The sequence below is a fragment of the Castanea sativa genome, chromosome 12, assembly GCF_040712315.1.
Source record: "Castanea sativa cultivar Marrone di Chiusa Pesio chromosome 12, ASM4071231v1".
NCBI classification, from domain to species: Eukaryota; Viridiplantae; Streptophyta; class Magnoliopsida; order Fagales; family Fagaceae; genus Castanea; species Castanea sativa.
The window spans coordinates 47,005,040-47,028,674 of record NC_134024.1 but is presented as its reverse complement, the minus strand read 5'-3'; the positions used below and the strand labels follow the sequence as shown (position 1 = coordinate 47,028,674).

The 23,635-nt window shown below is 34.7% G+C and overlaps 3 protein-coding genes across 3 annotated transcripts; 1 reads left to right on the top strand and 2 right to left on the bottom strand.

Annotated features, from left to right (window-relative positions):
* The first annotated feature begins 8,431 nt into the window (after window positions 1–8,431).
* LOC142620786 (defensin-like protein 182) lies at window positions 8,432–9,003 on the top strand. Its single transcript, XM_075794098.1, has 2 exons — window positions 8,432–8,489; window positions 8,687–9,003. The coding sequence occupies exons 1-2, from the start codon at window positions 8,432–8,434 to the stop codon at window positions 9,001–9,003; spliced, it is 375 nt and encodes a 124-aa protein (XP_075650213.1).
* A 7,410-nt stretch (window positions 9,004–16,413) lies between these two features.
* Window positions 16,414–16,824, bottom strand: LOC142620785 (uncharacterized). Its single transcript, XM_075794097.1, has one exon. It carries the CDS (start codon window positions 16,822–16,824, stop codon window positions 16,414–16,416), a length of 411 nt encoding a protein of 136 aa, XP_075650212.1.
* A 658-nt stretch (window positions 16,825–17,482) lies between these two features.
* Window positions 17,483–17,989, bottom strand: LOC142620784 (uncharacterized). The gene is made up of 2 exons (XM_075794096.1): window positions 17,861–17,989; window positions 17,483–17,800 (listed from the first exon to the last, which is right to left on the bottom strand). Exons 1-2 carry the CDS (start codon window positions 17,987–17,989, stop codon window positions 17,483–17,485), a joined length of 447 nt encoding a protein of 148 aa, XP_075650211.1.
* Window positions 17,990–23,635: the final 5,646 nt, after the last annotated feature.

Genomic DNA, 23,635 nt, shown 5'->3' with positions numbered 1-23,635 from the left:
TAAGGAGATCTATATACTAACATACATCTCCCATGTAAAAGATTGTCTAACAAAATCAGTATTGCAACCAAACCCAGAAAAAATGGGAATTTTGTGCACTGGGTATGACCTTTGTGGGGTTGGGAGGGTGGGGGGTTCGGGGATTGGAGCAAAAGCACACTGATATACCAGGTATGTGAGGGAACTTGCGAGGAAGAAAAGGCCTCAGCAAGCCTTTCTGAACTTTCCAGTCAAATGGATTTAGACTTGCTGCTTCCAATTTCAACAAAACCTCATTGTTTTTGGGAGTGGGACTGGTACTTCAGCATGCTGAAACAAGCATGAAATTCACAAAAGATTCAGTTGAAGTAGTCATGTGATCTTAATAAGGCCTTGTCCAATTGTCAATGACTTTATTGCTTTGTAAATCAAGTAGTAAAGTGCGAAAGACAACTCACCTTATTGCCTATACAACCTAAAAACTGATCTAAAACTTCATATCAACTAGAAACAAAATTTGAAGATTTGAAGATTTTAGCAAATCAAACAATCACATAATAGAAGGTCCTGATATTCAAATGCAGACATTTTGGTGTTCCATGATTCTACAAGTGATTTTCTCACTATCTTCACAAAGAATCATGTATGCTGAAACTGTAACCCATTACCCATCTTGCCTTCTACTTCAATAAGATTTTTGTACACAGAATTGAGTTCTTTGCACTAGGTACAGCCTTTTATACATATTCCATATACTCAATTAAGTAAACCAAAACCAATTAGCCCAATGAGGGACTTTGGTTTGAATCTTGACTACACTCAAAATTAAGTGATATCTTGACATAAGAGCAATTATCATGAAGTAGATGTCATAAGTTAAAAAGAATGACAGCCAAATCCTTAAAATTTAAGAAAAATAACAAAAACCATTTTCATTCTCCAACAAACAACCCTTATGTACAATTAAAAGGAAAACAAACACAACGAACATGAAGACCTTTCTTCAGCCTGAATCTCACCAAATTATCAACTGGGTCTCCTCACATTTAGGCACAGTCAGCGTGGGGTTTGCTAGTTAGACAAAATTATTGAATAGTCCGAAAATACTATAAATGCAATGCGTACTCTCTTTCATGTGAATTATAAGTCTTATCATAAATTTAATTAAAAAACGGATCTTATTATAAATTTATATTTAATTAATGAGACTCATAATTATGTGAGAAGAAGAATACATATTTATAATTAGTCAATAATTACCCGTTAGCCAGGAGGTGTGGCTTTACAGTAACCATGGAAATTGATAGGCCATGGCACGTACTTCATATATGGGATATCAACATCACCCGCTTTGTGCTGCATTCATGATCATGATCAATGGGTAATGGTCCAATCACTAACGCCAAAATTGTCATCAATCAACTTAATTAAATCTCTTTTTTTTTTTTTTTTTTAAAAAGCAAAAAAAAAAACCTTATTTAAATCAAATATAATGTATAAAAAATTGTACATCCAGATTTAAAAAAAAAAAAAAAAAAAAGCAAAATTACACATTCCTCCTTGATGTAAAATCTCAATGTCTCTCTTAAATTCTAACTTTTAATAATAATAAAAATTTGTGGTTATTAAAATCTCTTGTAGTAAATTAAGAGATTCAGATCAAATCCCACCTACACAAAAAAGAAGAAGTAAATTTATTAAGTACTTTGGTAAAAGGCAATTTAAAACCTATGTATTTATAATAACAATAATAATAAGGGGTTGTGTGGTAATATTGCTTTAGTAACGTTGTTTATATTTTTTAGAAATATGTGTGAATGAAAAAGTATGTGGAAATACGTGTAATGTTGTTTGAAGTTTAAACACTAAAAACTGTTGCTCAAAACACTCTACCAAATAACTCCTAAACCGTTTCTAAAGTTGTGTGTACTTTTGAGTACCCATAGTTTTCGGTAACTTATTTGTATAGTATTTAATGAAAAAATATAGTTTTTGGTAATTTTTATATTTGTTCGTTTGAAAATTCTTTATTAATGATAGCTTATTCATATATTATGAGACAAAAAGATAAAAATTAGCTTTATTACCAAAAAGATGAAACTTAAGTTATTTAAAATAACGTTGAGACAAAAATTAGTGTGGGACTCTAAAATAAGCAAAAAGTTATCTTATAATCAAATGTTAAACGCAATCTTAAAGTTAGCTTATTTTTAAGAAGCTAGTTTTTTTTTTTTTAATAAAAAAGCTGAGACATTTAAAAAAAAAATTGAAACAAAAATAATTAAGAAAAAAATAGAAAATTTCAACTCGTTAAATTCTAAAGCTATGTTATAGGATATAGCTTATGCCAAACATACATCTATTACATAGGATATTCTCCCTTTATTTTTAAAGTTTAAGCACATTGTAAGTTATAACGCACCATAATTAAGAGGAGAAAGAGAAATTAACTATTTTTTTATTTTAAAACAAGCATCCTTTTTTTTGTGAGATTTTTAAACTATCATCCTAATTCTTTTTTCCCTCATAAAGTTTCATTAATTACTTATAGTGAGTCAAAATTTTAATCATATCAAATCCAAAAAGATAATTATTTAATAGAAAAAATCTGATAAATAATATAAAACTGTCAATAAAATGTTTAGTATTATTTATTGAAAATGTTATTAACTTACGGGTCCGGTTAATGTGTGCCCTTTGGGCTAAGGGCACACATGAGTCCAAATCTTCTGTTCCACTTTTCCTGCTCCATTCTATACTCTACCAATAAAAACTTGTCACGTGTTCACCTAATTAATTATATACTATTATTATTCACTTATTAATGCTACCGTTATTAATTAATAGTAGTATTTAATTAATTATGTGAACACGTGGCAAGTTTTTATTGGCGGAGTATAGAGTGGAGCAGGAAAAGTGGGACAGAAGATTTTGACTCCACATTAATCGTCAATTTTGGAAAAGTTTTTATAGAAAATTGAAAAAACTGGCAAAGCAATTAATTACTTTTTCATTTTTCCATATAAAGTTTCATAAAATGGATTACTAACAGATGAAGTGTCCGACAAGTCGTCACTATTTTTCTATTTTTGGAATGAGAAGTGGACAATAAAGGACATTTATTATATTCTTGAGGTTTGAGCTACTACCAAACAGTGCTTCTAAACTTTCTAAAAAAAAAAAAAAAAGAGTCTAATTTGTCTTAATGGCCAAAGCACTAACTATACTTTTTTTTAAGAGATGATTATAATATGCTGCTAATCCCGCAGCTCGAACCATTATCTCATTAGACCTCCAAACACTTTATGCATTGAGAGGTGTCAATTCAACTACAAGGCATTTGGCTTAGCACTAATTGTACAATCATTGTGAGGCTACATTGTGGCAATTAAACTAATCACAAATCAGTTTTTGAGAAAATGAGCACGCAGAGTTTTAGGTGCGGTTTGTGCTGAAGGATAAATTTGATGCTTTTGAAAAGTTTGAATAGTGGTAGGTGTTAGGCTATGTAGATTTGTATGTTTTATTCAAGTAGCAATCAACACCTCAAACAAAGATATGGATTTGTTGTTGATAATTTGACACAACCATTAAGTAGATTCTAGAGGTTAGTATTTGTCTTCTTTCATATATTATAAAAAATAAAGGCTAGATATGTAGATTTAGTGAGAGGATTTGCACTTGGCAGTTCAATCCACATATCATATTGAACTTTGGCAGCCAAAATGCATTCTAGCTATAATGCCAATGCCTATGTTGTATTAAAGCTAGTGAGTAAATAGAAAAAAAAAAAAAAAAGTTGAAAAAATTTGCCTTTGCCAATGCTACGAGCACTCAGGCACTCCAATCCAAATCCATTTTTTAAACAAATCGACAAGCACTATATCTATAAATCAATAATTAAAAAAAAAATCCCCTACATCCAATTTTGTATCACTAGTAAAAAGATATTCAAAATATTACCGTGCTCAATAACAATACAAATTGTAACTCTCTCTCTCTTTCTCTTGATAATCACAGGCCAAATTGGCTTTGTGGGATTTGGTTGCAAGTCAGAATGGCAAAGAGACAAGTATGGGGTGAGTTTTCTATTCCTAGCCCCAATCCTAGCGAGCACCCATCTCATTCATATAATTTTAAAAGTAATAGATTAAACCATAAAATTTCAAAAAACAATAAATTAAATCTTATAGTTTTAAAAGTAAAAAAATAAACTCTAAAATTCAAAAGAGTAATAAAAATTTAATCCCCAGCCTATATTAAACCATAAATTTTGTTCCACTTAAATGGTTAAATCTAAATTATTATTTTTTAAATTATATGATTTAATTTTTTACTTTAACTATGGGGGGTTTAATTTTTCCAAATAAATATTGTTTGTGTGTTTAATATTTGTGCATTTCAACATGTTAGTAAAAGTTTCACCCGAATTATACCCCAAAAAGTTTTTTAAAAGAAAAAAACATTACCAGACAAAACTACTTACCATTTGGAGTGCTAATCTAACCCACCAATCAAACAAAACTAATCCAACCTAACTTAACGCAGTGCATTGGCTTGGTTTTTTGTAGGTTGGTGGGTTAAATTGGATTCTAATGTTTTGTTAGCCTTGAGTTGGATTGGGTCTAGGTCGATTGTTTTTTCAACTCAACCCAAAAATATGTAAGTTCATTTTGATATATATTTTTTAATTTTTGAGTTTTATTAATTATGTGAATTGTAATAATCTATTGAAAAATAACTAGTGCTCAAATAGTTGATAAAAAACTTTTAAGGTATGAAACATGTAAATACAACACATTGATCCAAACCAACCTAACTTGTTGGGTTGGTTTTTTACATATGTGATGGGTTGAAAACTTTTCCCCTTGATCTTGTCGAATTTCCTATCAAACCAATACATATCTTTACTTAAAATCATTAACTTTGGTAATTATGAAAAAAGTTGAACCATAATGTTACTAAATAACCAATTCGCCATTTTCCCTTTTTTTTTTTTTTTTCCTTTTATTTATTTATAAAACCATCTTTCCAAAAACTTAAGTTGATAATAAATAATAATACATATAATTACTTAATGCATTTGCACCCGGGATTGTAAATGCCATATGTAAGGTTTATTTAGCATTTTACCCTCTCTCCCTGTGAATTGCTCTCAACTCTCACTCTCTCTCTTTGTGCCAGTGGTTGGGCCTCCACGCCGGTGGATTGACGGGTTCTGTGGTTTATTTTTTTTTATTTATTTATTTTTGTTGAAGTGGGTTGTGAGTTGTGGTTCTCTCAAGTCCGATGTTGCAGGGTTTTGTTGATCGTCGGAGATTGCCAGTGTTTGGGTTCTGTGTTGCTGGGTTTTTGGGTTGCTCAGATTGGTGATAAGTTTGGTGGAGATCGACGTGGATCACGGTGAGGTCGTGTGTGGTGGAGATGAGGTCATGCGTGGTCGGCGAGGTCTGGTTTCTGCGTTTTTTTTCCCCCTATTGTGACGCTTGTTTTTTATTTAATATGGGTTTTTGTTCCGGTGGAATTTTGGTGGGTAGTGGTGGCATGGTGGGCATGGTGGAGGCGTGGTGGTGGTGATTGGGCAGTGGAGGCGCAGTGATAAAGGTTGAGGGAAGGTGGAGGAGAAAATTGGGAAAAAACAAAAAAGGAAAAATATATTTTATTGTATAGATATATTATTTTAATGAGTAGAATAGGAAAATAAAAGTTAGGATGCTGGATGTATTGTAAAATGGTATTGCATCTATACTACTATTTAAGGGGTTTCCCCTGTTTGGACCTGAATTTTTTTTAAAATACCCCTACATCCCTATGTTTAAATAGAGACAAAACTAAAGGACAATTTGGTAAAAATATAACTCTAACTTCCACTAAAACATTGTCTAAAAATTAGGGTCACTCTCCTATTGATTTTCAAATTTATTTATCCACTTATAAATTAGATTTTCAAAATAAAGAAAACATAGATTTTTTTTTTTGCTACAACCACTAAAACTTTGCCTACAAAATAGTAACACTCTTCCACTAACCCACTTTTTCAAAGTAACAATATGTTTATTGTTTTTTAAAAAAAAAGAAAAAAGAAAAAAAAGTTAAAAAATCCACTGCTTTTTTCTCCTTAAAAAAAAACACCCCATGTTTATCCAAAAACAAAACTAAATATCAAAAGAAAAAAAACTAAACTAAATAGATATATACACTTTTTTTTTAATAAGTAGATACATCTTTAACTCCTACTAAATTGTTGTCTACAAAACAGGAACACTCTTCTGATGATTTTCAAATTGCTCTTCTATTTTTTTTTTTGTACATGTTAATAATTTGTATCTATTATAATTTGAATCTATTATAATTTGAAATTACTACATTTTTCAATTACGGAAATACCTAGGAGTGTGATGAGTGTTTTGCGTTTTGGATGAAATAATTTACTCATCATACCTCTAGGTTTTTTTTGTGATTGAAAAATGTAGTAATCCCAAATTATAATAGATTCAAGTTATTAACGTTTACAAAAAAAAGAGAAGAGCCTCTGAGCACGCGCGTGAGTGCGTGTTCAAATGCTAGTAATTGATAAAGTGGTATTTTGAGATGGTAAAATTGGATAGAGTAGAATTTCTTGATGCAAATGATATTTTAACATGGACAATGACTTTATAGTTAAGTACCAAAATGAAAATTATGGATAACTTAGGGCCTGTTTGGTATGTGTGTTTAAACAACAGTTTTTAATTTTTTTTAAAAATATGTGTAGGTAAAAAAATGTGTAAAAATACGTGTAATATTAATTAAAAATTGAAAACATGTGTACAAACCCATAAAACAAAGTACTACTAAAATTGAGGACAGTGAACACTAAAAAGTAGTATTTCCCAATACAATCAAAAGTGACACCACTTTTAATATAAATTATTTCTTTTTTAATATATAATAATTCTATAACAAATTGAATTTTATTTTTTAGAATTTTAATTTATTTTAAGACAATTAGACAACTCCTTAAAAAAAAAATGATTTTTTTTTTTACATATAAGAATTTTATAACAAATATAACTAAGTAAGATAATTCAAGAATGGAATTTTTCTAAAATTGTAATTTATTTTATAGAATTTTTCTAAGAATAGAATTTTTTTTATACAAGATAGAAATTCTATTATAAAATAATCGGTGTATGTGTGACTGAAGCTCACTCTTGGGAATTTAAACTCCGGCCTTTATCCCCCATACCTCACAAGCACTTATACTTGTGTAGTAACCATTGCATGAAAAGTGCATGGTGGTCTAATGTTATATACTTATTATGTTGCAAAAAAAAAAAAAAAAATTATTCCCAATATAAATATCCTTCTTAGCCATAAGCCCATAACCACCTCTTGAAAATTTTCTAATGCAAATATTTTGAAAATTAAAGGTCTCTTTTGAGTCATATCTTCAGGTGTGGCATATTTAATTTAGACAAATGGCATAACTAGTCTTCCTCCATTAACTATCCTTCCTATGACAGATTATGGGTTGATTTCCAACGTGCAAATTCATTAGTTGATGAGAAAATTAATCAATTTAAACATATTCTAAGAATTTAAATTGAATAATACTAGCTAGAGATATAAACTTTTTTACAAAATGCTGATGTGGTGAGTGATTATTGATAGATAAAAAAAGTGATATTAATAGTGGACTTAAATGAAAACTAATAAGAAATTAGTAACATCGACATTTTGTAAAAATAATGTAAAATAATTTTTGACTGTAGTATTACTCATTTAAATTTGGCCTTTTTTTTTTAGGGGGGATTTAAATTTGGCCTTGATTGCCTAAAATTCCTTCCTTCTTCGTTTTGTAGTTGACTCACTTCACTTATTTTAAGACATTAACTCTATAATTTGGGATTTCAAATTTTAAACTTTGCTTTGTAAGGAAATAAATTAAGAGGGGAATAAATTCATATTGCATTTTCTATAATGAGTTGGGTCATTAATGCCAAATAATTGGCTAATTTCCTTTTTTGATTTTACCGAAACAGAAACTTTAATTGTTTAATTGCGTTTTTTCTATAATGAATTTTATAGTTGCTCAATTGGTCAAACCCTCCCAAAAAATAACCAATAATTTTAAATGGTAAGAATCTAAAGGCCAAAAGTGTCCACCTATTTCTTGGGCTCTACTCCTTTGCTCAATCCAAATTCGTAACATAAAATTTGACTAATATAATTTCTGTACATGGTTAAAGATACTAATTTTTTTTCCCCAGATTTTGTCCCTTTCACTACAAGAAATTAAAAAAAAAAAAAATCTAATTCCTTTTATGGGGTCGGAGAATCTGGGGAAATAAGTTGAATACAAGTTAGCCTTCTTCCACTCTATAAATACTAGAACAATAGTTTATTGTAGTAATTTAAGTACTAGAAATTTAGAATACGTCTGCGGTACTTATTTTTTGGTTAAGAGAAAATGTCTAACCGCTCCACCTCCTTGTTATTTCTATTTGTCCTCCTTGTATTCAACTCAGGTAAACTCTTTTATCATAGGCCTCTTTGATTAATTTTTATCATTTTTGTCAATATAGCTTCTGTTGCTATACGTGCATGCATGTCAGCTCTTATTTTGCTATACGTGCATATCATATATGTCGTGCTCGTAGCTATATTGAAACGACATTATTTATAATATATGTAATGATGATGTGGGGTTGTGATGTTGTGTCAGGTACCATGCTTCTTACAAAGTGTGATGGTGATATATGCACTGATGGTTGGGGTCCATGCAGCGCCGATGAAGAATGCGATTCTGTATGCAAGGCGAAGCATCCTGGTGGCTATGCAAATTGCGCAACTGTAGGAACTGGTGCAAGATTGTGTTATTGTTATTACAATTGTGGTGGTCCTCCCAAAAACATATGTATTGATGGTATGGGATATTGTGACAATAATTGCAAAGACAGGTGCGCCGCAAAACATCCTGGTGGTGAAGGAGTCTGCGATAACTACTCCTCCATCTTCTGTCAGTGCATCTACCGTTGTTAGAAAGAAGAATTAGAAAACATAGTTTTGAGCCATCCATAATTTACTTTTTTATCGAGGATTTTATTCCTAATGTTTTTTTTGTAAAAATTTAAAATTATCGAGGAATTTTATTTTTTGTTAGGAAATGCATTCTGGCCAATGAATTCTTTAATTTCTATATCACACTAATTAGTCCATTAATGGATCCTTATTGCATCTTATCACATTAATGAAGAAACCTTAGTTTTGGTTCTAGAATGCTGAGGAAGCTAAGCTCGTTCACTGCAAGTTAGGTTTGCTATATATCATGACATGTTTTAATATTCACATGACTGGAGTGGCTGGTCAATTAGTTAAGTTCCACATTAAATACTAATGAGTAATTACCGATTAATAACACATTGTTGGGCCCAAACAAATTGGTATATGCTTTTGGGTTAATTGCGGTGGCATTGGGTTTTAATTTCCACTATATGTTTGTAAGTGAATGATGTGACAACTTTGTTTAAAACGAAATGAGATACCTTGCTAAAAATTTATGAGTAATACTTCCAAGTTTATAAAATTATTTTAAGTCTATCTAAAACTATTTAGATCCCATTTGAAATTACCCATTAGATCCCATTTAATTATGTAGCGTGCAATTCTTATTTATTTTTATAAAAATAATTCTTATTTAGAAAGAAAGTGATAAAACATAACATGCACTGTACAAAGATGCAAACATGCGAAGATGTATCAATGAATTTGAGTCTACATACAATTCATGAGTGATAAACTTGGGTAGCTTCTTTTCTTTGGTAAATTAACTTTGGAAGTAACTGCACTTAAACGATGATACTGTCATTGTTGGCCAATTGAAAACAAACCCAATATAAAGAAGAAAACGTTTTCTCTACATTACATACTCAACAAACAATCACAATAAACTCCACAACACAAAAAACTCTTTAAAAGCATTTCTCTCTCTTTATCTCCTCTTTTTCTCCATGACAATTAACTTATTGCTAATTGATGTTGATCAACCATTTACTTTTTCTCAAATGACATTTTTTGTTTTTTGGGTTTAAAGTTGGTCACTTTTCCATTTTAGTTTTTCACGTAAATTCAAATTTGAGTTATGTTTTCCCCTTTGAGGTTCCCAAATTACCAAAATGTATAAAATGTTTTCTCATTTAAGATTTATTTACATTAATAAAAATTGTTGATCATATAATAAAATTTAAAATGAATTATAAGAAATATTAATAATTTTTCACACAAACCAAACAATAAAGGGAAGAAAGGTTTAACTTCAAATACATTGTTGATCTCAAAAGTTTAACACGTGGTCAAACTAAAAATTTATACGTCATCACTCTATAGGGACTAAAATCAATCACTTTAAATTTGTTAAGGACTAAAATCAATCACTTTAAATTTGTTAAGGACTAAAATCATTAATATTTAATGGATTTAAAAGCAACAAGTTCAAATTTGTTAAGGACTACAAGCATCACTTCAAATGTGAGAGGGCAATCACTCATGAGCGGAGAGCTTCCACTAAGTGCCAACTGCCCCCTTTTTGTAGCAAAATGACACCAATATCACTAGCACCGTAGTTTGAGATGTAATCATTGCATTACTCTCTACACTGGTACATGATTGTCAATTGAAACTTCTTTTTTTTTTTTTGCCGAAATGTAATTGAGATTTGTTGCTCTTTAGCATAGAATCACCATCAATTGAATTTTGCCGAAATGTAATTGAGATTTGTTGCTCTTTAGCATAGAATCACCATCAATTGAAAATTTTATTAAACGTGAGATGAAATATAATTCCTTGATGTTTGTACTTCAATGTTCAAACATATGTGTTTCTGTGATGCAAAGTTGTGGACAGAATCATCCGCAAATAATCACAATATCAGGTCAAATACCCCTTTCAACAACACATAACTTGTTTTCGTTTGTATGTTTTTAGATCCCTTAAAATAACCAGATTAACCTAGTTATTTAGCTAAGTTATTAACTTAGGTAAATTATGCAAATCTAGGTTAACACATATAAATCATATCATGCAAAGCAGCGAAAAAATAAATAACACAATGATATGACGACTCAGGAAAACCAAACCCGTAAAAAATCTAGGGAGGATTTAACCTAGCTATCCTCAAGGTAAAATTGAATCCACTATGAAGAAATTAAAGTTTACACAATAGCGACTTAGACCACTAACATCCTATTGCTACCTCGAGTAAGAAACTTACTATCATGACCACGTGACAGCTCCGAGTCCATGGACTACTTCCTTCTTGGATTCCCAGCAAGCACAAGCACTCTTGCATGTATATCTTTAAGCTCTTAATGCAGCAACTGAATGATCACCATGTTTTTGACATAGTCTTGATCCTTGATAACACTAAGTATGTGTGAAGGCAAACACCTTTAGATCTCACAGAAGATTCACACATATAGCAACTACAACCTTTAAAAATGTGGCTAGGGTTTTCCCATTTATACCTAGTGCAAAACATAAAACCCTACACGCAAAACGGGCTTGGGCTGAGTTGGAATTTTCTGCAGAAAAGACAATCTGCACTACTTTCGATCGGTCGAGTCTAATTCTCAATCAATCGAGCCGGGCAGAATTGCATAGTAAATTCTGCAGCAACTCGATTCCAACTTTACATTAAAGACACATACTTTGAGCAGTCTAAACAAGACTAAAATGTTTTGATTATGGTTTGCCAACATTACAAATAAGAGTTCTAATACATTTAAATCTAAAGGTCTAGAGTTCTAATACATTTAAACCTAAAAGTCTTAAAACCTAACATCTTTTATGTACGTGACCCATAAAATCCTTAATTTAAGTACATGCAAATTCAATAATTCCAAGCATATTGTAACTACTTATGGGCTGATGGTTCCACGATGATCTTCCTAGTAGCATGGCCATCAATACTCTTAGCCCAAAGCATCTTCAACCTTGCTCAGGGAATGCTTCGAGTTAATCACAGTCTTAACTCTTAAGTTTACCTTCCTTCACCAACTTAACAAGATAATCCAAGTTCTCACCCTTGGTGCTTAATAATACTGGCAATAGCTGCTTCTTTGAGAAGCTAAGTCACAGTGGATCACAGCATCATACTTCTTACCAGATAAAAAATATATATAAATTTTATTAATTTTCTAGATTTTTTTTTTTGTGTGTGAGAACAATATTTTTTTTAACGCAATTTTTTTTAACAAATCATTTCCAGCTAGGTGTACAAGCTTACATCAATTTAAAAGATAGAACATGAACCAATTCACATTCAAAACCTGCTCTCACTTCACCTAAATTTTTTTCTTCTGCCAATTAAAAAAATTCATTTTTATTTGCCTTAATTTTTTGAAACTTGAACGTTTCGGTTAGAAATGATAGAGGTGTCCATGGGTCGGTCCGGGTCAGGTTTGTGCCTAACTCGAGACTGACCTAATAGAATTGGGTGGAGGAAGTTCTAACTCGCTGCCGACTAGCGAGGGAGTTGGATCGGAGTGGTCGGATTTGTGTTGGAAAACGGTCGGTTCGGTTGAAATTGTCCACGGTGGAAAATTTGGCCAAAATACTTGATTTCAGGTGAAAATTTGAAAGATTTGGTAGAGATCTCACTGGATCTAGTGAGATCTCTCTAGATCCGGTAAGATTTCCACCAGATCAGGCTGAGATCTCACTAGATTCGGTGATATCTCCCCAAATCCGACATTAATCTTGTAAAAATCTTAAGTATTTTGACCAAAAACTTGCCAAAAAAATCTTGCTTTGTTGGATTTTGGTAAAGTTCCAGTCGGATTGGTTGAGCCAGGTTTTAGAGGAGAGAACTTGCCAATTGACCTGCTGGAGTTAGTTTCCAGGTTCTATAACCCACCGCCGACCCGTTGGAGCTCTTAGGTCGGTTATGGGTGGGTTGGTTTCGATCAGGTTCGGGTCTGGGCTTGACTAGACACCCCTAAGAAACGCTAAGAGATGTCAGTTAAGCTACAAAAAATTATATATTTATTCTTCTTTTTTTAGGTCCATTATCATAGTCCAAAACTAACTTAAAATTGAAGTTGAACACTTACTCATGGACAAAGGTACAAAACTTTAGCAGCCTCCAATAGTAAGGTTTTCATGAAAATTACATTGTCAATCAAGCAAAGTCTGGGTGGGTGGCTAATGGAGGTAGAGTGATAACTTGTTCGTCATCAAATTTTGAATGGCATGCCTTAAGTTATAACATTTATCAATTGTGTGGCCTCCCCCTTGTTGATATTTGCAAAGAGCATTAAGGTTGTAGCTTCTATGCATGGGATGTGGAATTGGCTTGGGATCTGAGGAATCGAACTTGACTGAGGTTCTGTTTAACTCTTATAAAGTGTGCTTTGAATCCACAACTAGGATTTTAATCAATGCAATGAGTACGAGAGAAATTCTATGCAAATATCAAAGTTATGTATATGAATGTGACCACACACATAAACCATTACACTAGTAGTAATATTTTCATAAATTATTTACACTCCACGGCCAAGGAACTGGGATTTAATCTACATCTTCTAGGCGATAAGCCCCCACTCCGGTTACAGAAGTTACTCAGTAAGGTCCTTCCCAATTAGGCCCTCGCTTTCCCAAGCAGGATTCTTCATGTTCCTAATCACTCTCTTTACGACGAGGTCCTCTAGTACAAATGTTCTTATTTTGATGCCTTTCTCATATCCTTGCCTAAGCTTCTGCTGATATTGTGCCAGTCTGACAGTAGCGACTTCCCTTAGTTCTTTGACCAGGTCTAGACTGTTGGAGAGAAGATGCACGTTGTTACCATTGTTAAATTGGTCGGTTCTTATTGTCGAGAAACTTTTTTCCAGGGGGTAACTACTTTAGACCCATACGTCATAGAAAATGGGGTTTCTCTTGTGGACCTTCTCAGTGTGGTGCAATATGCCCATAACACATGAGGCAGCTCATCCACCCATTTACCCTTAGTTTCTTCCAACCTCTTCTTCAATCCATCCAAGATGAATTTATTCATAGCCTCTGCTGACCCATTTCCCTAAGGGTATGTTAGGGTGGAATATATGTTCTTTATACTCAAATCACAATAATACATTCAAAAGGCATTGCTATCGAATTGAAGACCGTTGTCTGTTAGTAAGAGGCTCTGCCTCTACCCATTTGGTGAAGTAGTTAGTTACAACGAGAAGGTACCTCTGGTTCCTTGTAGCCTTGGGGAATGGGCCTATAATATCCAATCCCCACTGCATGAAGGGCCACAGGATAGCCCGGGAATTCAGTGTTCCGCCTAGTTGATGAATGTTTGGGGCATACCTCTAGCATTGATCACATTTCTTAACAAACTCTTGAGAGGATTTTTGCATGCATTGCCACTAGTATCCTTGAGTCAAAGTTTTATGTAATAGGGACCTTCCTCCAGTATGACTGCTGCAAACTCCCCCATGAAGCTCTTCCAGCAATGTTTCAACTGCTTTTAGGTGGACACATAGTAAATATGGTCCTGAAAACGAGCATTTATACAACTTCTGCTCATCTAAAAACCAATACCTCAATGCTTTTCTACAAGCTTTTTCTACTTTGATTTTGATGTCGGGCAAAGTCCAATCCTTGAGAAATGAGACTATTGGGTCCATCTAGCTGGGGCCTGCTCGTATGAAGTTCACCTCTATTAGGATCTGTTTGTCATAAGCAAGGGTCACCAAGTTTTCTACTAGTATAATCCTCGGAAGGCTTTCTCCAGCTGAACTAGCTAGAGTGGCTAGCAAATCAGCATGAAAATTTTTACTCCGAGGTATTTGTTCTAAAGTAAAAAACTCGAAGTTAGCCTGCAGACACTTCACCTGATTTAAGTACCATTACATCCTTGGATCCTTTACCTTAAATTCACTCCGAACTTGCCTAGCTACTAGCTTTAAATCACAATGAACTTTGATAGATTTTCCTCCAAGCAGCATTGTTCCTCACTTTGCCACTCTTTCAATGTAGTCAGATCTCCGAAGTAGTGCCTGTAATGGCAACTGGGTGAGGATGACGATTGCATAAGCTTGGAATTAGTGTGGAAGTTTTTTTGTGGCATAAATGATGGCAAGGATGGCTTTTTCTAAGGGAAGGTATCAAACCTCGGCTTCTTGAAGGGATTTATAAACATAATAAATCGGCTTTTGTGTTCCTTCATTAACTTGTACCAAGACCAAACTTATTGCATGTGATGTAATAGCTATATAGCGTATAAGACCTCTTCTTTCTCTGGCCTGGACAGGATTGGAGGATGAGCTAGATATATCTTCAATTCCTCAAAGGCCTTGTCACATTCCTTAGATCAGGAAAAATCCTTCCATTTATGTAATAACTGGAAAAATGGTCTACACTAGTTGGCTAACCAAGATATGAATCTATTCATGGCCGTTGTTATCCCAGTCAAACGTTGGACTTCTTTAGGGTTCCGAGGTGGATGTAAATTATGGACAGCTTTAATCTGGTTAGGGTTGACTTCGATTCCTCAGTGAGTAATCATGTAACCTAAGAATTTTCTCGACCCCACACCAAAGGAACACTTGGATGCGCTCAAACAAAGCCTATGCTTCCTCAGTACTATAAAAACTTCATCTAGATCTGCCAAGTGCTTTGATACCTTCTTACTTTTCACCACCATATCATCAATGTAGGCTTTTACATTTCTGCCTATTTGAGCCTCAAACATCCTTGCCACCATTCGTTGGTATGTGGACCCAACATTCTTTAAGCCGAAGGGCATTACTCGATAATGGTAATTCCTTGTTGGAGTAAGGAAAGCAGTTTTCTTCTAATTGGACAGTGCCAATGGGATTTGATGATAACCTTGGAAAGCATCTAGGAAGCTCATTCTGGGGCAGCCAATGGTTGCATTTACAAGTTGGTCAATCCTTGGAACAGTGAATGGGTCTTTGGGATAGGCCTTGTTGAAATTCGTGAAATCCACACACACTCTCCATTTCCCATATTTCTTCCTGATAATTACTGTGTTGGCCAGCCATTCTGGATAGAAAACCTCCTTGATAGCTCCAGCCTACTTGAGTTTACAGACCTCTTCCTTAACTGCATTAGCATGTTCCTTGGAGGACTATCGAGGCTGCTATTTCCTCGAAACTGCACTTGGATTCACATCTAGACTATGGCATATGAATTCTGGATCAACTCCAAGGGCTTCGTATGCATTCTGGGTGAAAACATCCAGATTTCCCTTTAAAAGTTCACTAACTCCTCTTTTTCGCTTGGTGGGAGCTCAGTCCCAACTTGGAAATACCTCTCCTCGTCTTCACCAATGAAAATCCTACCCAACCCCTCACATGGATTTGATTGATCCAAGGATGCTGGCAGGCTGGGTATCACTTGCTATAAGCTAGGAATTGACTCTAAGGAACCGACTTCAGATGCTTAGTGCCTGATTGCTGCCACCATACACTGCTTGGTTACTACTTGGCATCCTAACAACTCTCCAACCCCTCCCTTGGTATGATACTTCAACTTTACATGCAAAGTGGAAGACATAACCCCTATAGCGTAAAGCCACGGTCTAGCTAGGATTGCCATATAGGGCGAGTAAGCTTCTACCACAATGAAGTCTACATTCACCACCTCCTTTCTTGTCTGGACGGGTAGCCTAATCATACCCTTGGAAACAATAGTCTTCCCATCAAAGCCATCCAAGGGGACGTCGTACTTGCTAAGGTCTTCGGGTTTCAATCCCAAGCCTTTAAATAAATCTGGATACATGATCTCAACCCCACTTCCCTGATCTATCATTACCCTCTTGATATCGAAACCTGCAATTTGCAAGGTTACCATAAGTGCATTGTCGTGGGGTTGGATTATTCCCTTCTTGTTAGCCTCGGAGAATCCCAGGACTGATTACTCCTACAACTTTATTTTCTTAAGTGACTCACTATAGAGATACTATCACTACCCCGCTGACAGAGTCAGGGTCTTTTCTTAGGGCTGCAAAGATGACATTGATCATTCCTAGGGAAGACTGAGGAACAGTACTTCTTTGAGACCTTAATGCGGGCTACTCTCCTTGGGCGGCAAGCTAGTGCAAAAATTGTTTCAACTTCCTAACTTTGACCAATTGGTCAAGAAAGAGTTGCAATGTCCTACAATCCTCTATAGTGTGACCTCGATCTTGATGGTACTGGTACTAAAGATTCTGATTTCTTTTGGTGGGGTCTCCTTCCATTTTATTAGATCATTTAAAGTAAGGATCATTCTTGATCTTTTCCAGCACTCAGTAGATCAACTCCTTAAACATCGAATTCACCATTTGGGGACCAATGGGATTGTGGGGTGCCTGGCTGAAAAACTCTCTCCTCGGACGAGACAGTCTGTACTGGTCAGGCCGATTGTTTCTTCGGTTGGGTGTAAAGATTCTAACCTTCCCCTTGCTTTGATTCTGATTGTCCTTGATTATTTTGTGCTCTTCAATTTGATCCATTAATTGGTGCATGCTCTAAGGAGGCTTCATGGTGAGGAACTTCCAAAAGTTGGAGTGTGTAGGAAGACCCACTTTAAAGGTTCTGATGGCTACATCCTCAAAATCCCAATCAATTTCATTGTAGAGCTCCCAATATCTATCGAAATAGTTTTTAAGGGTCTCCTCTTCTCTCATAGACATTGAGAGCAAAGAGTCTAAAGGCCTTGGAACTTGACTACAAGTCACAAACCTTGCTTTGAATGCCCTCGTTAGCTCCTCATAGGAGTTTATCGATCCTTCCTCAGGCCCATCAAACCACCTCATGACAACAGGGTTGAGGCTTGAGGGAAAGACCTAGCACATCAACGCCTCATTCACAGAATGGATGACCATCCTCTAATTAAAGTGACTCACATATTTGATAGGATCCATCTTGCCATTATATATTGTGAAACTAGGCTGATTGAAGTGGCGAGGGAGCTCAGCCTGCTCAATGCGTTTGGTGAAGGGTGAATGAGATATTTGAAGGAGCGTTTTTCCCATGGTTCTCTGTGGTGAAGTCTTGGACCTTTTGTTGTGATCCCTCTCACTAGAAGTGTAATGGGTTGATGAGGTAAAAGACTCATTGGGTGGAGTTTTTCTTCTTTGTCGGTAACTTTGGTTGCCCTTAGAGCTAGAACTCTAGGTTGGGGTAGAAGCCCTCTCTTCTCTTATCCAAGCCTTGTGATGAAAGCGTCGGCGTAACCAATCCACTTTCCTTTTAAGGTTGTATACCTCCTCGTCATGGGGTTGTGACTAGCATGGTGCTGGATGGTCCGAGTGTATAGAAAGAGCTCTTTGGTTGTGTGTGTAGGCTATATCACAGTCCCTTATTTGTTCAAGGTTCATAAATTGGTCCCTCCGCTGGGACCCAACAAATTCCAGGAAACCACTTCTTCTAGGATTGGCCATCCTCAGAAGGCTTTTACTCAAGGGCACTTAAGTGATTATTCTTATAGACAGCGCCAATTGTGGCAGGATAAAATAAGTAAAGCTTTCTTTTTTCTCACCCAATTAATTTATAGAGATGGGATGCTAATCCACCTTATGTAACCCTGGTTTAAATTAATTAAGTTTGAAATGAAAGGATAAGTGCTAAGAATAAACATAAGACAAAGGGATTGATTAACAATAGTCTCAGATTGCTTATATAATGCTCCTTGGAATTGGTCTGGTTACAATGATGATTCTCTATTTCTTTTTCTCTTCAGATGTCTCATCCCCTTTTCACAGAGGCCTCTATGCCTTATATAGTCTCCCAGGTTGTATCTTGGCCTTCCATTTGGAGGGTTAGGGTTTATTTCCCTTGATACTTGTCCCATCAAGGTTTCACTAGAAGGTTTCTACACCAGACTATGAGCTGTGATGACACTATTCAGGGGTCATTTCCTCATTAACGCGGCCAGCTAAGTGGGATCAGAATATTTAATGTAGAGTTTATGGGTGCTTTATCTACATCCTTCCCTTTCTTGCCTAATGACAAATCTTTCTTCTCTTCCTCAGTTTGTGCCCGATGGTCTTCAGAATTGGTCCTCGGCCCTTCCAAGGACATGTCAGTATCCTCGAGGTCCTTGGGAATTGTAGTCCCCTTGTTCTTGTGATGAGCTGTTTATATTTTCCCCGAGGACTTGCTATTAGTGCTTTCCGAGATATATTCTTCTGATATTGGCCTTCTCTCACTTGTCCTTGTTCTCAGATTCTTGTCCTCCCACAATACTTATAATGTTATTAATGTGTAAATATATATATTTTATAGGCAAAATTACAATATTGGTCCCTCAAGTTTACCTTGTGTGCGCAATTGGTCTCTCAAGTTTGAAGCGAGCACAATTAGTTCCTTAAGTTTTAAAACTGAGTTTTATTGGTCCTTTTTCTAATTTCTGTTAACGGTGTTACTTACGTGGCTAACGAAACAATGACTTGGCAATTTTTTCAATGATGTGGCATGTTTTTAATTAAAAAATTACAAACTAAATTTACATGTGACAAAAAATATTCATCGGTACCAAATTAAAAAAATTATTTACCTATTGTAAAAACCCACAATGAGAGAGAAGGGGAGAGAGAAAAGAAACCAAACCCTAGCTGCCGCCTGAAATCCCATGCCCTAGTCACCGCTGGCAATAGCCCAAGCCCTAGCAACTGCCGACAACAGCCATTGCCCTAGTAGCCGCCGGTGACAGCCACTGACCCGCCTTCGTCCTCCCATCTCAGGTATTACACTTTTTCCTATGGTTTCTCACCTCAATTTAGGTCCATGTAAGAGTTTTTTCCCCCCTGTGTTTGTATCTATATGTTAGATTCAAAATACGAAATTACATGGTATGAGAAACAAAATTGGTTATGATGTAGGATGCATAATTATCACCAAATTATAAACCTTCATGTGTTTGTAGATGTGGTTGTGCAACCCATTTAGGCCATTTGTAAATGTGGCTATGCAACCCATATAGGCCATATATGAAACTTCACGTGTTTGTCTGTTTCAGGTCAAAAAAAATTATCACCAAGTGCATACAATTTTATATTTTTCCTCTTTATTTTGAAATTATAAAGTATCAGATTATTTTATGTGATTATATGTGTTGTATAGGTCAGAAAAATTTATTTTTGAATAAATATATACATATTAGTACCACATCTTAGTAATGGTGGACCCATTTGTGTCTGTAAGTCAAATAATATCACACAAGGAGAAGGACCACATATTGTTTATTGTTTAAATGTTGTATTCATGCATAGTATTAGTTAGAATTCCATGGTTTTTGGTTTCTTAAATACTACTAAATAGGGTATGATAATCAACTGCTTTGAGGAAGTATGTGAGGTTTTGCAGCTTTGTTGTTTTTTATGTATTGTGCTGAAATGTTGAAACTTTCTGTTTGACAAAATTAGTTTTATTGTGTAAATGTGTTATTTATGTATAATTATCCAAATGTTACCAGTTTTGAATGTTAACACAGGTTTTGTCTGAGTATAAAAGTTTTTTGCACGTGAGGCAAATTTTTACTTGTTAAATTTAATAGAAGAATATTACATGTTGGTTTTGTTTGAGTAATACCTGTATAACTTGGCAAATCTAATTTAGTTTTGTCTAGGTATTACCAGTTGTGAATATTAGGACTTAGGAGGCAAATTTTAATTTGGTTCAATTTTTATCCTTTAAAGTATCCAACAAAATGGCTTGCATACATAAAAAATAACTTTACAGCTCAAATGATGATTCTTTATTTTATTGTTTAATTTGTATTCAAATTGTAGAGTAACTTTTTAAAAATAATCCAGCCCTTTGCTATGTTTATTTTTAATGGTAAATTCCTTACTCTTGTTGTAGGGATGGATGACTTTGACTTCACAATCACCCTTTATTATTGGGGGGAAAATTAGAAATAGTCCATACAGATATGAAGGAGGGGAGATAAGGACATATGAAGACAATAATTCTGATGAAATGTCACATGTTGAAATATGGAATAAGGCCAAAAATTTTGGGTATGGTGAAAATGATGTATTTATGTATAGAGTTCCTACTATGCCATTTGTAGGTGGTTTAAAACCTTTGGAGAATGATGTTGATGCAATGAACATGGTGAAGTGTATTAGGGGTTATAATGAAATGGAAGTGTATGTTATGTTCTTAGATGATTATGAGAATGCTATTGGTAATGAGGGAGATGGGGAAGATGGTGATAATGAGGGGGATAATCTTGATGAGAGAGATAAAGTAGGTGAAGCTGTTAGTGAAGAGGATAGTGCTCATAAGGTTCATTTTGGATGCAGTGAAAGTGACGACGATGATTTATTTGCACAATATATTAGCAGTGGTGAAATAGCCTCCAAAGTAAAAGGCTTACCTGATGAGACCTTGTGTCTTATAAAAGATAAGTAGGTGAAACTCAAAGAGGTGAGAAAGGGAAAGTTTAGTGCATGTGGGGTTAGTCCTAGTAGGGTTGGTGGCAGTGGGGTTGATCCTAGTGGTGTTGGTCAGAGTGAGGTTGGTGCAAGTGGTGTTGGTCTTAGTGGAATTGATGCAAGAGGTGTTGATTCTACATGGGTTGATGCAAGTGGGGTTAATCCTAGTGCAAGTGCACTTGTTGCATTTGGAACTAATAGGGATGAAGATAAATAGGAGTCAAAGGCATCTGCAAGTCTAGTTAGTTTATCTGATGATGAAACTAGGCCTAGGTATCCTCAATACCATCCATCAAAATCCTTCTTTGAGGTGCACTTTGAACTTGAGATGCAGTTTGCCACCAAAAAGGACGTCATAGAATGCTATCAAACTCTATTCTATTTTAAAAGGGGTTCCAGTAAAGTTTAAAAAAATTATGACAAAGTAAAGGTAAGAGTAAAATGCACAGATAGATGTCCTTTTAAGTTGTATTGTGGATAGATGAAAGATGAAGATACTTGGATAGTGAAGAAACTGAATCCAGATTCCAGAACATAATTGTGGGAGGCGATTTAGGAATAGATTTGCATCTTCAAATTGGCTTGGGAAGCATCTGGTGAATGATGTGAGGAGTGACCCAAACGTGAAGATGTCCATTATCAAAGACCGAGTTGTAAATAAGTTTAAGGTTCATATTAGTAGGTATTAAGCATCTAGAGCAAAAGGTAGGGATAAAGAATCAATACATGAAACTTTTACAAAATAATATGCCCAGTTGGGGGATTACTATGAAGAATTGTTGAGAAGCAACCCTGGGTTTACTATACTAATCTCTACCATTAGACCTCAACCACACTTGCAGCCAAAATTTGAGAGATTATATGTATGTTTGGATGCTTGTAAGAAAGGCTTTTTAGCTGCTTGTAGGCCTTTCATTGGTGTTGATAGATGTCATTTGAAGGGTGAGTATCCAGGACAGATCTTGACAGCAATTGGCAAGGATGACAATAATGGTGTTTACCCAATTACATTTGTCGTGGTTGAGGCAAAAGCAAAGGACTTATGGACATGGTTCATGAAAAGGTTGCTTGATGATATTGGAAGTTTAAGGGATGAAAGGTGGACCTTTATGTCTGACTAGCAAAAGGTGAATTGAACTTTCATTTTTATTTTATTCTTTAAATTTGGATGATGTACCTTGCTATAAATTCACACCAAATTAATTGTAACACAAATGTTTGATGAGCTCATGCTAGGTGTGGACCATCGATTTTGTCTTCGACATCTATATAATAACTTTAGTAAGGATTATAAAGGTAAACTATTAAAGGATCGCATGTGGGCAGCTGCTAGGGCCACTAGCATGTCTGAGTTTTAGTTTGAAATGGGGAAGATCAATAAATTAAACATAAAGGCATGAGAATGGTTGGTAGGAAAGGAACCTAGGTTTTGGACAAGTGCAGCTTTTAGAAGGTATCATAGGGGTGATGCACTAACCAACAATGGATGTGAAAATTTTAATTCTTAAATATTGGAGTATAGGGATAAACCAATAATTACTATGTTGGAGGAGATTAGATTGCATCTAATGACTTATTATATTAAGAAGGATAAAATTAAAAGGTATCATGGCCCCATATGTCCTAGAATCTAGAACAAGTTAGAGACTGAAAAAATTAATAGTACAGATTGGGTTCCAGTTTGGTGTGGGATAGCAATGAATCAAAGTTTGAAGTATTAAAATTGCCTGACAAGTATGTAGTTGACAAATGCCAAGTCATTATTCTGTTAGTCACTATTCCGTTAGTCACGTAAGCAACACACTAACAGTAGTTAGTAAAAGGACTAATACAACTCAGCTTTAAAACTTGAGTAACTAATTATGCTCACTTCAAACTTAAGGGACTAATTACACACGCAAAACAAACTTCAAAGACCAATAGTATAGTTTCGGCTATTTTTGAAGGAGCGGTAATAATGGAATAATATATTGGTTTTTATTCCAAGGCTAAATCAAAGCAATCTTTGGTACAACATTGACTCACTTGGCACCATGCCACTATATTTGAAAAGCACCCAACAAGTAACAACTACTATTCATGCCAACCTGATTCTTTTTAAACACTGCCCAATTTAAAAAAGATATTCCTAAATTTTATAAACACTGCCCTATTTAAAAACTGACAGTAGACTAAAAAATATACCTAAAATTTAGAAACAAACCGTGGGCTAACAAATGGGGAGAACAAATGACAGGT

Coding starts and splice junctions, on each gene's coding strand:
- LOC142620786 (XM_075794098.1), top strand. CDS start 8,432: ATGTCTAACCGCTCCACCTCCTTGTTATTTCTATTTGTCCTCCTTGTA. Junction 8,490..8,686: donor CCTCCTTGTATTCAACTCAG/GTAAACTCTTTT, acceptor ATGTTGTGTCAG/GTACCATGCTTCTTACAAAG.
- LOC142620785 (XM_075794097.1), bottom strand. CDS start 16,824: ATGGTAACCTTGCAAATTGCAGGTTTCGATATCAAGAGGGTAATGATA.
- LOC142620784 (XM_075794096.1), bottom strand. CDS start 17,989: ATGGGAAAAACGCTCCTTCAAATATCTCATTCACCCTTCACCAAACGC. Junction 17,801..17,860: donor AGATGGATCCTATCAAATAT/GTGAGTCACTTT, acceptor TTGATGTGCTAG/GTCTTTCCCTCAAGCCTCAA.